Here is an 11,692-nt window from a genome sequence, read left to right on the forward strand (position 1 = left end):
CAAACCTTTTTTGCTGCTTAGTTTGTGAGATTCGGATATGTGCGCACTGTGTGTGATATAATTATCTTATTGCTGAAATCGCCTTCTTTGATAACTTTTTGGAAAATAAACATGTTTGTTGTCTTAATTTTTTATGTATTCACTGTATTGTATTGAACAAAATGGTTATGCGGCCCGCGCTCGCCATTCTCTCAGTTATCTGGCCCGCTGTGAAAAAAGTTTGGTGACCCTTGTTCTGGAAGGATCGGGGAACTTCACGAATGTCCCAGCGTTTGCTAGACGCCCTCTATTTTAGTGTATAAGCCGGCAGATAAATTGATAAAGAAGATAATCCAGTCAAGCCGTAAGTAAAGTGTGTAAATCGCTGTGAATTATAGCTAAGTTAAAGTGACTGTGGAAATTAACTCTATTACAAAGTTTGTAACAAGAAAGAATAAACTAGTTTTAATTAAGAAAGGACTCGTATCACTGAAGTTTCTCGGAAAGAATTTTTACGGGAAATTATCAAAAAAGCAAGTACGTAACAATATACTTCTTTACCCGAAATTTTACAAAACTAATTTTAGTCATTGCATGACATGACACTCTGACTACCTGCTATCGTTAATTATTCATCACCATTACAATGACAAAGGCCTAATGCTACAGGACACATGGTTGATTGATTTACACTGATGCAGTTCACCGCAAAATGGAATAACAGACTCTACTGCAAGTCTATAATGATGACTAGTCTAGTCGTCCCCAATTTGACAGTGACAGACTAGAGGGAATGCAAATAGTCAGCATAACCCGCGGCCGAATCTTGGGCTACTCTTTTACCAACAAATGGTGGGACTGATCGTTACATTATAACGCCCCTAAGGCTGAAATGTCAGTCGATCACCCTAACCACCAGGTCATGCCAAGCCTGCGAGTTATTGTATAAGAAAAAGAGTGTTGGACTACTTTATTTCTATGGGACAATTCCAAGCAATATTGAACTCATAGGATTGAAATACACGTGCCATTAACTACACGATGATGAGTGTAGATCATGTGTGATATTCGTGGCACACAGGCATATGGCTTAAAGGAATGGCTGTCAGTAATAATAATGTTAAAGAATGTTTCTCCAAACATGTTAAATATCCTTCCTTTAGGCCAGGCCAAAACTCTCAGCATTTCGAAGTTCAATTCAAGAGAGAGTTTCAGAAAATAAAACAAACCAGACAACCACTGGCCTATTGTGACTAGGCTTAACTGAATCCTCGATAATAGCACTATTGTATGTTATGAACGTTAGAGAAAAGTACCTTAGGTGGAATATATTCTGCAAGTGTGCTAGTACTCAGCCACGAGGCAAAGTTATTTAACAATTCTATATTGAGTTCCAGCTTTTTCGTTTGGTACATCACATTCTTTAATAATGTTGTAAAACAGTTTCTCGTTACTTTTATGTGTTTACTAGATTACCTTAGAAGCTATTTTTTTCAAGTGGCGCTCCAATATTAATTTTTTTATGCTGCTGCTTAAACCAAATATAATTTTTCACATACTTTTTTTTTGCAAAGTATTCCTTAACACAAGGTGTTCAACCTTTGAACTTTTATGAGTGAATACTTCTTCCTGTAACAATATTGGTAATACCACCTGAAACTATTCTCTTTTATTCCTACATCTTGTGAACTTAGCCAAGGCGAATATATTTTAGTAGGTAAACAATAGAGAGCTAATATTTACCTCAGTGTTTTTGTTTCATGTTTAAATCACTTCACAATAATTCTAGTACTAACATCCATTGAGAATTATATAATGTTGCACATACTGTGCTTATACGAATATACTTAAGTTAAACCACTGAATACCCTCAAAACTGATGGCTTTAAGTCTTTAGAAGGAAAACAATGACGTCTATAACCTGAAGAACATAAATTTAAATTCAGTATTTAAAAAATTGAAAGGTTGATTCATACTTGGTTGTTAAAGATGTATATCTTTTGATTTCTCAAAGTACAAAAGCAACTTTCTTCTCTATGTGGCTGATTTATCTTTACTTTTTCTACGATTCATCTTTATACAAAACATGTTAATAATATTGATTCTAAACAACGTAGATTCCAATAATCAATGTCTGTATTCTATTATAATTTTTCCCCAGGTTTAAGAGCGGTCTGCTTGATCTAACATTCAGTTGTACCACCTCCATTATGTCTGGTCACACACCCATCATAATCTTTTTGCAACTATAACATGTCTTAATCGAACATTGTGATTAAATCGGTTAATATTAACAAAATAATCAACTGTCGAAGTATTACACTAGCCGTCCTTATCCGGGTATTATCTGAACAGGAGGCCGAGGTTTAGCTATTTTTAAACAGAAAGGATCAAATTTTGCTTTTCATGTAACAATAAATGTCAAATGCATAAAGGTACTGATACTGAAAAGAAAGACGTACTGTTTTCAAGACATTCTATGAATATGAACTTAGGTGGGGGGATTACATCACTGTGTCAAATTGTGCTGATTTGGTAGTTTTCCGAAAATAAATGGGGGCTCCATCCTCCCCCCAAACCATTCCTAATCAAATTAGTAGACAGTAATAATAAAATACTTATTTCCTAACAACTTGTTGTACCAAGCGACAGATTTCAGCATATATTTATAAATCACGGGCAATAAAATTAGCCAACATTGTATTGAGTTAAAATACCCAGGTGCACACCATCAGAATCTCCTTGCAAAGTTTCGAGTCTCTAGGTATATTCATCTTGGAGCTATGGTATTGACAGACACAGACTTAGATTACCTTTATGAAATTTCATTATTATTTTAGAGTACAGTGATCGATGACATCATACCTGTTCTAAAAATAATCTTCCTTATCAATGTCACGACTCACGAAAACAAGTAACTAATCGAAGTTTACGATTATTCATGTAATCAAAACATTACCAAATAGATATCTGTAGACTGGACAAAATAAAAACATAGCTTTAACTAATATACATTTCTTAAACAAATCACGTACTTCTAAACTTTGCCCAGTACAGTAAACTTTGATTTATCAGTATTATTGTTTGCCCAAAGCGACACAACAGGCATCTATTCTGTTCCCACCACGAGTATCAAAACTAAGCTTTTAGCTTTTAAGTATGCACGCGTTTCTAGTTTTATAACTTACAACCTAAATGTAATAATAATTTTAATGTGTTCTTATTAAAACTTCGTTGCAATAAACATCTTCTAACTTAAATGTTTTTTATACTTATAAAACCATAGTTCGTTTTTCACATTGATAGTGTAATTTAAAACACTTGTAATTAGATTTGATATTCCAATCTCTATTTTTATAATACTTTAATTTCCACTTCATTAATCATTTCAACCTCTGAAGAAGTCACCTAGTATTGTACGTTTTCTGCTAAATAGTAAACATTGTATTGTCCGTTTTCCTTCGATCACATTAAATATTTCACCGACACGCTATCTATTACAAACTATGGCAAGAATCTTTATTGGCTTGCTCCCATGAAATCTTAGGACATTTTTGAAACACCAGTTTAGTTCTATTAAAGCTGTGTACACAAGATGCCTATCGTAGTAAAGAAAGGGTAGTTCAAAAATGTCTTTGAAAAAACTGAAAACAAGATTAGTCTCATGTAAGAATAATCAATTAAAAAGTACAACCAACATCCCTGCTTTATTTGCGACTTGTCCTCACTGACAAATAAAGAAACTGATTGAACTCGTACTTATGAAATAGGGCATATAAATTGCCATGTAGTATCTGCAAGAGTTAAGTACTGTTCCAATAACGTTTGGTGACATACTTTGCCCATGTAGCTGTGGTCCAATGATACATGGTGACTTAACTACCAATCCCCACCCCTCCTCCTCCACACACACAAACTATAGAAGTTACATAACATCAATGCTGACGATTGAAAGGTTGAAATTGTAGCAGAAATACAATTTCTCATATGGCCACAGAATCCAATATAGTACTCGCACATTACTGCATTTGTACGTGTTGTCAGCCTGTTCTATTCTGTCTCTTTTGCTCTAGCTACTCCTTGTTATGTTCCTTAATACCACGATAGAGAAAGGTGTGCTACTTCGTTCAGTGACTTGACACAGTTTCCCACTGACATGGATCAATTCCAAAGGCTTATGCTTTTCTTGCACGTATCCTTCAAGTGTAGTTTTGGATATCCAGGTTGTCACCTTCCATCTACAAGTTCTCCATACAGCATGTCCTTGGTTATTCGTTCACCTTCCTTTCTGTGTAGATGTCCCAACCAGCACAGGTTTCTCTGATGGGGGATTGGTAGTCCTGCTCTGTGAAAGACCTCTACATCTGCGATCGTTTTGTCATTTGATATTCAAAATATGGTATAGGCAGTGTAGACGGGAAATGTTCAGCTTCTTCTCTTGATGCACATATTGCCCATGTTTTTCTACTGTGCATGAGAATGCAGTCTTCATATACAAGCATCTTTGTTTTTGTGACGAGCTTTGTGTTATTACAGGTTCTTTTTGTTAGTCAGCTGAAAGTAGTAGCTGCCTTACCAATGCACACGTTTATCTCATCTTCAAGTGGAAGATTATCATTCACTATTAACCCAAGGTAGTTTAAACTTCTAAGCCTAAGGATGACGTAGGTCACGTAGAAACATGTACTTGTAGAGCGATATTTGAAAGTGGAAGCTTTATGGCTTCAATAAAGTTTTTATTGTAAAAATATAAAACGTTGTTTTCAATTATTTATTTTAATTTAAAAAAACAAAAAACACTATTTGTTTGATGGACAAGAAAGAGAAAAAAATAAGTAGTTCATTTTGGGTATTGGATAGTACATATAATCTCCAGGACAAATCTTAACTTTATATTCTCAGAAAACTGACATTTTCTGACAAATAAATGGTAGTTATCAATGTAAAGACTTTATTTCCACTTCAACATTTACAAGAGAATGGATGTTTTTATGCAAAACTTATTCATTATCCTCTTCATCTTCTTCCTCTTCATTGTTGATCTGGAAGTATCTTAACTCATATGAATCTTTACTTGCAGCTACAACTCTTAGCCAATCTCGTAAACTGTTCTTTTTCAGGTATTTTTTTGTCAAATACTTAAGATATCTATAATACAATATAAAAAATATTTTTGTTAGATACATAATTCATAAATGATTTTAAAATTAAAAATCATTCTATCCTTAAAACTAAATCTCTAGCACAGCTGTTACCAGATTCAGTAAATTAAATAATAAAAACAGACTTCAAAATTTTTTGATATTTAAAATATTGTATCAATATGAATAACTAATATAAAAAAGGAACGGTTGTTCCTGTTAATGAAGTTGCAAGAAAAGTTGGGATAAACAAAATTTTGGACATTAAAGTATTATATTCCTACTCTTGAAAATACCTTGATAACTTTTAATTAAAAATCACAAAGTTAAAATGATGTTTCCCAATGCTCTTAGAAATAATCTCATGCATTTGGTATCTGTCAACGTAAGTATATAATAACAATGCAAAGATTTTATTTACAATTCCAAATTTTATAGTTAAAACCAAATGACTACATAACTGTTAACTTTCAAGGAACTAAACTTTAGGTTTTCTCTCAGAAATATGAATGAGGCATTTCTTCAATATATGTAACTTTTATCATAGAAATAAACTAAAATTCCATTTTTTAATATTAAATTACTTTTTGCCTGCTTACAGTCGAAATACTTAACCAAACTGCATGAAACTTAAAACAAACTTATGAAACAGTATAGTTTTAGCTTGAAAAAGTTTATACAATTTTTTTGTTTCTTAATTCCTTATGTCATGAAATTTCTAAATTTTGTTGTGATACATTAAAAATACTTTCATTTTAGAACTTAACTTTTTGATACTTATTTGCCAATTGTAGTAGTCAACACTTCTGGCTATATACAATAAAAAACATTATATAAACTGACAAGGACTTATTGATAATTTAGGATCCAACCTTTAAAAATGGTGTTAGGTAAAGCAAGTAAATAATATTTTGTTAACAATATTCTTAGTCAAGATCAATTTATATTTATCAAACAAAATTTGTTTTCAATAAACTAAGATATTCTATTTATGTACATTGTTTAAATATGATAAATGAACAATATTAAATAAATAAAAATACAAGTCACTGGAGTATTCTACTGTCACCTACCATACTTTCTAAACCTAACTAGGTTTACCTGATATATTGTTATAGAAGATTATATCTGTATCTCTCAAATGAATATAATCTAACACAAAAACATTTTCAAGAATGTCTAAAGATTCAATAAAAATATTCCTAGATCTGTGGCTTATTCTCAAGGCTTCTAAACATTCCATTAAATTCTGCCATTCTTCCTTGCAGGAGCTAGGTCTTGGCACTTTCTCACAAAACCACATTACTTATTATGTTTACTAAACTCTGAAATTTGACATGCAGCTGCATATTCAAATCCTAAAAGTACTCACGAATTGTGATGAGTTTAAATCTTGTTAAAATTAATTCACCATTTACTTGAAGTATGTTGAGTAATTTTTATCCATTTTCAGTTATATGAATGGTAATTAACACAACAAATAGAATACACTGAATACTGAACTAATTTTCTATGGTTTCTAGATTCTATCATTAAACTTAAACCTTGTTCAAAACAAGTATAAAACAACAGAAGCCCCACCTTTTAGAAAACTGGATATCTGCAGTAATTAATATTTTTGATTTACTTTTCTCAATGGTTACCACATTACCAAGGTTACTGGTTTTTCCATTCACCTTTATCCTTTCTTTCAGGTACTTTTCCTACAATAAAAAAATTATTTCATTTTAAATCAAACTACAAATATCTAACACAAGGTGTAACAAAACACCATTCAACTTAAAAAAAGACATTTAACATTACTGCACATTGCAAAGTACAGGTAAGAAATCTTTGTTGCTTAAACACATACAATGCTTCAATTTTGTAGATGAGTGGTCTTACTTCCAGATAACAAAAACATTTTAGCTTTTGAATAGACTTCATCTCTGAATAGTTGCAATAATATATTTTTAAAGAATGGATATAAATATATATATTTTATAACTGGGTAATTAAACTCGGAAGTAATAAAGAAATAAGTGATAAATTATTATTTAAATCTTACAAAGCTGTCAACATCCATAATTCCATCTTCAACTGGGTGACTGCAATCAACAGAAAATTTCAACTGTGTTTTCTTTTTCTTCCCCTTTCCTTTCTGGAGGTTCTTGACATTTTTTTTCTTGATGTTACCAAGCTAAATACAGAATAAAAGCTTCTCAGAATTTATCTTTCATGATTATAAAACACACTTCAAGTTTTTTTTATTTTTCTTTACCTCCATTTGACTAAAGATTACTAATTATCACTAAAACTAGAAATCCAGAAACTTTTGGGATGAAGTAAATTCCACAAACTACATATCTTCTTTTGTTTTATACTTATAAAAGCCCCATAATTCTTAAAAAATAAAATATTTTTTTATACAATCTGTTTCACAACTAATCATGAATTCATAAGTAAGCTGCAATTATGATTGTTCCTAAGTGGGCACTCCAGGATCAAAATTGGAGTTCTTCCATTTTATGAGTAAGTGAATACACAAGTTAATATGCTGGCTCAAGTTAATCTAGTCTGCTTTGAATTTTTGTGCAAAGCTACACAAGAACCATCTATGCTAGCTGTCCCTAATTTAGCAGCAAGTGAAGGCAGCTAGTCAACACCACCCATCACCAATCTTGGGCTATTCTTTAACCAACAAATAGTGGAGTTCACCATCACATTATAACTCCCCCACAGCTGAAAGGGTGAGCACATACAGTGTGACATGGAGTTCAGGTAAATTAAATTAACTATATCAATTAGGATCACCAAGTGTGTGACAGTTATTTTTCATAAGATACATATATGACAATTTTTGTGGCTTTACTTTCAAAACTGACAGAATTAGTTACTTAATTAAATGCTATGACAACTGCAGAGCACCTTTCATGTGTGAAGTGCATATCTACTCATCAAATTTCAAAATTTATACAAAGTACGTAAATGGGATAAAGCTATCAAAGTGTGTAAGGAGACCAGTGGAGGTCTTTTTTCGCTAAATTGATGTGAAAAATCAATTAGCATTACGATTAATGAGCATGTCTAAAAAAGCTAAATTATTATTTTCAACCTCACATGTCAATTTACCAATAAAAGACATCCACTGGTCTCCTTACATACTTATATAACATATTCTAACTCTGAAAATTTGTAACTTTTATTTAGTGTAACTTGCAAAGAAAAATGTTCAAAATTTCATTTTTTGTGTAGGTACAAGTCTCATCTGTAAATAACACTTATTTGCTCATCTCAAAGCAGATTCATATATTTACTAAACAACAACCATCACTTAATATTATATAACCATGTCTCTCTTTGAGTGATTTTCTTTCTGAGGTTTATTATTACAACTCTTTGTTCTCAACCTTTTATGTCAGAGAATGCGATCAGAACAATTACTAAACAAAGCACAGCTTTGAAAATAAAGGCAAAATGAAGTACAAGTGAACAGACCAGATTATAAATTAATTATTATCAATATATAATAAAGTAGTGTAAGAAGTCTCAAGTACAGAGTGTACATCTTAACTAGAACTTTACAAGTTAGATCTGCAAGAATAGAAAATAAATTACCAATGTGGTGCTATGATAAATCAGAACTTTTGAAGGACAGAACCAGATTTTTGCAACGTTTTGTACAAGTAAGACTATGCTGGATAGAATAGGTATGTAAAAATATTCTTATGAATCTTGGAAATTGACTAAAACAAAGGAATGTAACAAGAGAGGAGGATGAGAGAAATGTTTTGGCTATTAGTTAGAAAATTGCAATCTTTAATGAGTTTATTAATGTTAGAAAGAACATTACAAATAGGATCACCTTTGAGTATTGTACATCATTTTAATTCTAATCAACCTAAAGGAACAATGTATGATCAGTTCTACAAACCAAACAGTAATTTATCTACAGGATTTTCTCTTTCCCCTCTATTTTATGAGCCTTACATATCTGTTCTAGAGAAACTCTGTAAGAATGAATTCACACATATCAAAAAACCCCAAAACTGGTTTATATAGTGACAATATTTTCAGCATATGGTAACATGAGAAAGGTATTCATTTTAATACGATTCTTATATAACAGAATACTGTCATAATTTTCACTTATGAAGTAGAATCTGACAGTTTTCTATCCTTTTCATATGTTAATTACAAAAAGAGAAAATAGTAAAGCAACCACCAGTATATATATATATAGAAAACTCCATTCCACAACACACAAGATCAAATTCTCACTTTTTTCAAAAAAATGTCTTATTTTATTTATTTAACCTGTGATAAACAATATTGTACTTACAAAGAGGACCTACAAACAGAACCACTTAAAAAAGGTAGTGTTATCCTGAAGTTTTAATTTTAATATCATAGACAGAGTATTTATTAATGGACATAAATTCATCCCATTGTCTAAAGACTGGTGGTATTCAAATAACTGTCCATTTCAGATGAATGTGGATTGTTACATTTTTTATGCAAAAAAAGCAAGAAAAAAACATTATAACCAATATGTCAATATACCTAGAAAAATATTTTTAAAATCTGCAGTTACCGATCATGCGAAGTCTCATAAACATAAGTAGTTAAGACTGAACTTAGCCGAGTGCCTGTTTTTCACAAAATAGTAGAAGCAAAAATAGCAAGAGATGATTTTTATATCGTAATTTTTTGGCTATATACTACTTGACAAAAGAAGATATTGCAAGCTCAAAATTATTCTTCAAAGGAGACAACTCAGAATATTTTTTGTGATTAGTGAGGCCTTGACTAATAGACTATTGCAAAAGTTAGAACAAATAAATACATATGGGGTATTAGTTGATGAGCTGACAGATCTATCAGCTACCATGGAAATTCTAGTTGGAATCATTCAGTTTGCAGACAAAAACATGGGCAATTCACTTACAGAATTTCTTCTTGTTGATGATACTTCAAACCATAATTAATATCCACACAAGTTTCTATCAGTTATACATAGTAAAACTTTTGTTTATTTTATTCACCACATTTCACTTGATGATGCCAGGTAAATCTGGTGAAATGTTGTGAACAAAAACGACTTTTACTACGTACGACCAATAAAAACTTCCATGAATTTTAAAAACATAGATCTTTCTAATATTTATTTCATAACTAATATCATTGTGAATCAAATGCACACACTTGATATTCCTTTGAAAAACTATCAGATGGTGCTTTGGTCATGATAGACCATATTGAATGGTGTTATAGTCAGAGTAAATGTCTAGTTGGAATGTTTTTACTAGCATGCCATTGCATTTGCCACAAGTTGGCACTAGCTTGCAATGACACTTCTGCTCATGTTAAACAAATACAAAAATGTGTTTGACATTATAAACACTTTATGAGAAAGATTTAGCCAACCTCCCAAGCAATCTGTTACACTAATGAAAGCACAACTTCAAATAATAAATAAACCTATCCCACAAACCCCAAAAATAGGTTTTTGAGTAACCAGGAAATTGAAGAAGTCTGTAAAATCTAATGGCTAAGTTAACCTGCATCTTTTCAAGTGATATATAATGATTTCATTCATATGTTGCACACTCTTCAGCTTCTCAGCAATAGCAGTGATGTTGAAACTGCTGGTTTTCTTTCATTTATGGTACTATCTATATAATAAACACATTTTTTCCCCTTTTGGCAACCTTAAGCAAAACTTTCCACAGTTGGAAACATATTTTAGTCAAATTAATCCTGCTATTGAATATACTTTGAACTATCTAGATGGTGTGACTGCAACACTTCCTTCAACACCTGTTGATATTTTTGTGAGATTCAAATTTCACATACGAAATCTTTATATTGTCCAGATAGTTATCAAATGTTTCTTAAAAAAACAACAACTATATTTTTATCTGTTATTTTCAGTAAAGAATCTCTGTAAATATTCGGTAGATTCGACCAACCTTGTAACCACTATAAAAAATTAGGAAATAAATATAAACTATGCCTCTTTTGTTCTAGAATGACAACAAATTATAACACGAAAACATAAATGTTCAGACTAAATAGCTGAAGTCTCATAACATTATACATTTATTATATTGACCTTTCAGCCATGCCTGGCTAACAATACAGAAGTTACAATGATGCAGCACACATGCTCTCATGTTACCAAATCCAATAACATACAACTAACTGATAGTCTTTACAAAGAGATCTGTATTGGCTGTGTTTTAGTAGATTAGTATTTTGTAAAATACAGTCACATTTCCATTATTATACATTATATATGTATATAAATTATTACTATTTAGAAATAAATTCTTAAACTTACTTTTCTTAAAACATAGAACAGTAAATAAAGAAGTAAAGCAAACAATTATCTCTTCTAGTTACCTTTGTACTCAGTTGCTAAGCCTTTTAGAATTTTGCACATGGAGGATATGAAACAAAATTTTTTTTAGGTTTTTACTATATACAGTTGATTACCAAAAATACATAAATTACTATATCAGTACCACTAGAAGTTACCACCTATAATTTATTCAAGACTTAGTTAACTAAGACTGTATATGGGTCGTAAA

General features: G+C 31.3%; 1 protein-coding gene across 1 annotated transcript in view; it reads right to left on the reverse strand.

Moving 5' to 3' along the window:
• Nucleotides 1–4,907: 4,907 nt before the first annotated feature.
• The window catches only part of LOC106468908 (60S ribosomal protein L22-like), an 11,717-nt gene continuing 4,932 nt past the window's right edge, over nt 4,908–11,692 (reverse strand). The window contains exons 2-4 of the mRNA XM_013929360.2: nt 7,168–7,299; nt 6,702–6,823; nt 4,908–5,127 (exon numbers count right to left, since the gene is read on the reverse strand). Of these exons, the coding sequence (XP_013784814.1) occupies nt 4,980–5,127; nt 6,702–6,823; nt 7,168–7,299 (402 nt within the window). The 3' untranslated portion in view covers nt 4,908–4,979. The remainder of the gene's footprint in view (nt 5,128–6,701; nt 6,824–7,167; nt 7,300–11,692) is intronic.

Source organism: Limulus polyphemus, unplaced genomic scaffold, assembly GCF_000517525.1.
Source record: "Limulus polyphemus unplaced genomic scaffold, Limulus_polyphemus-2.1.2 Scaffold3213, whole genome shotgun sequence".
In the NCBI taxonomy this organism is placed as follows: Eukaryota; Metazoa; Arthropoda; class Merostomata; order Xiphosura; family Limulidae; genus Limulus; species Limulus polyphemus.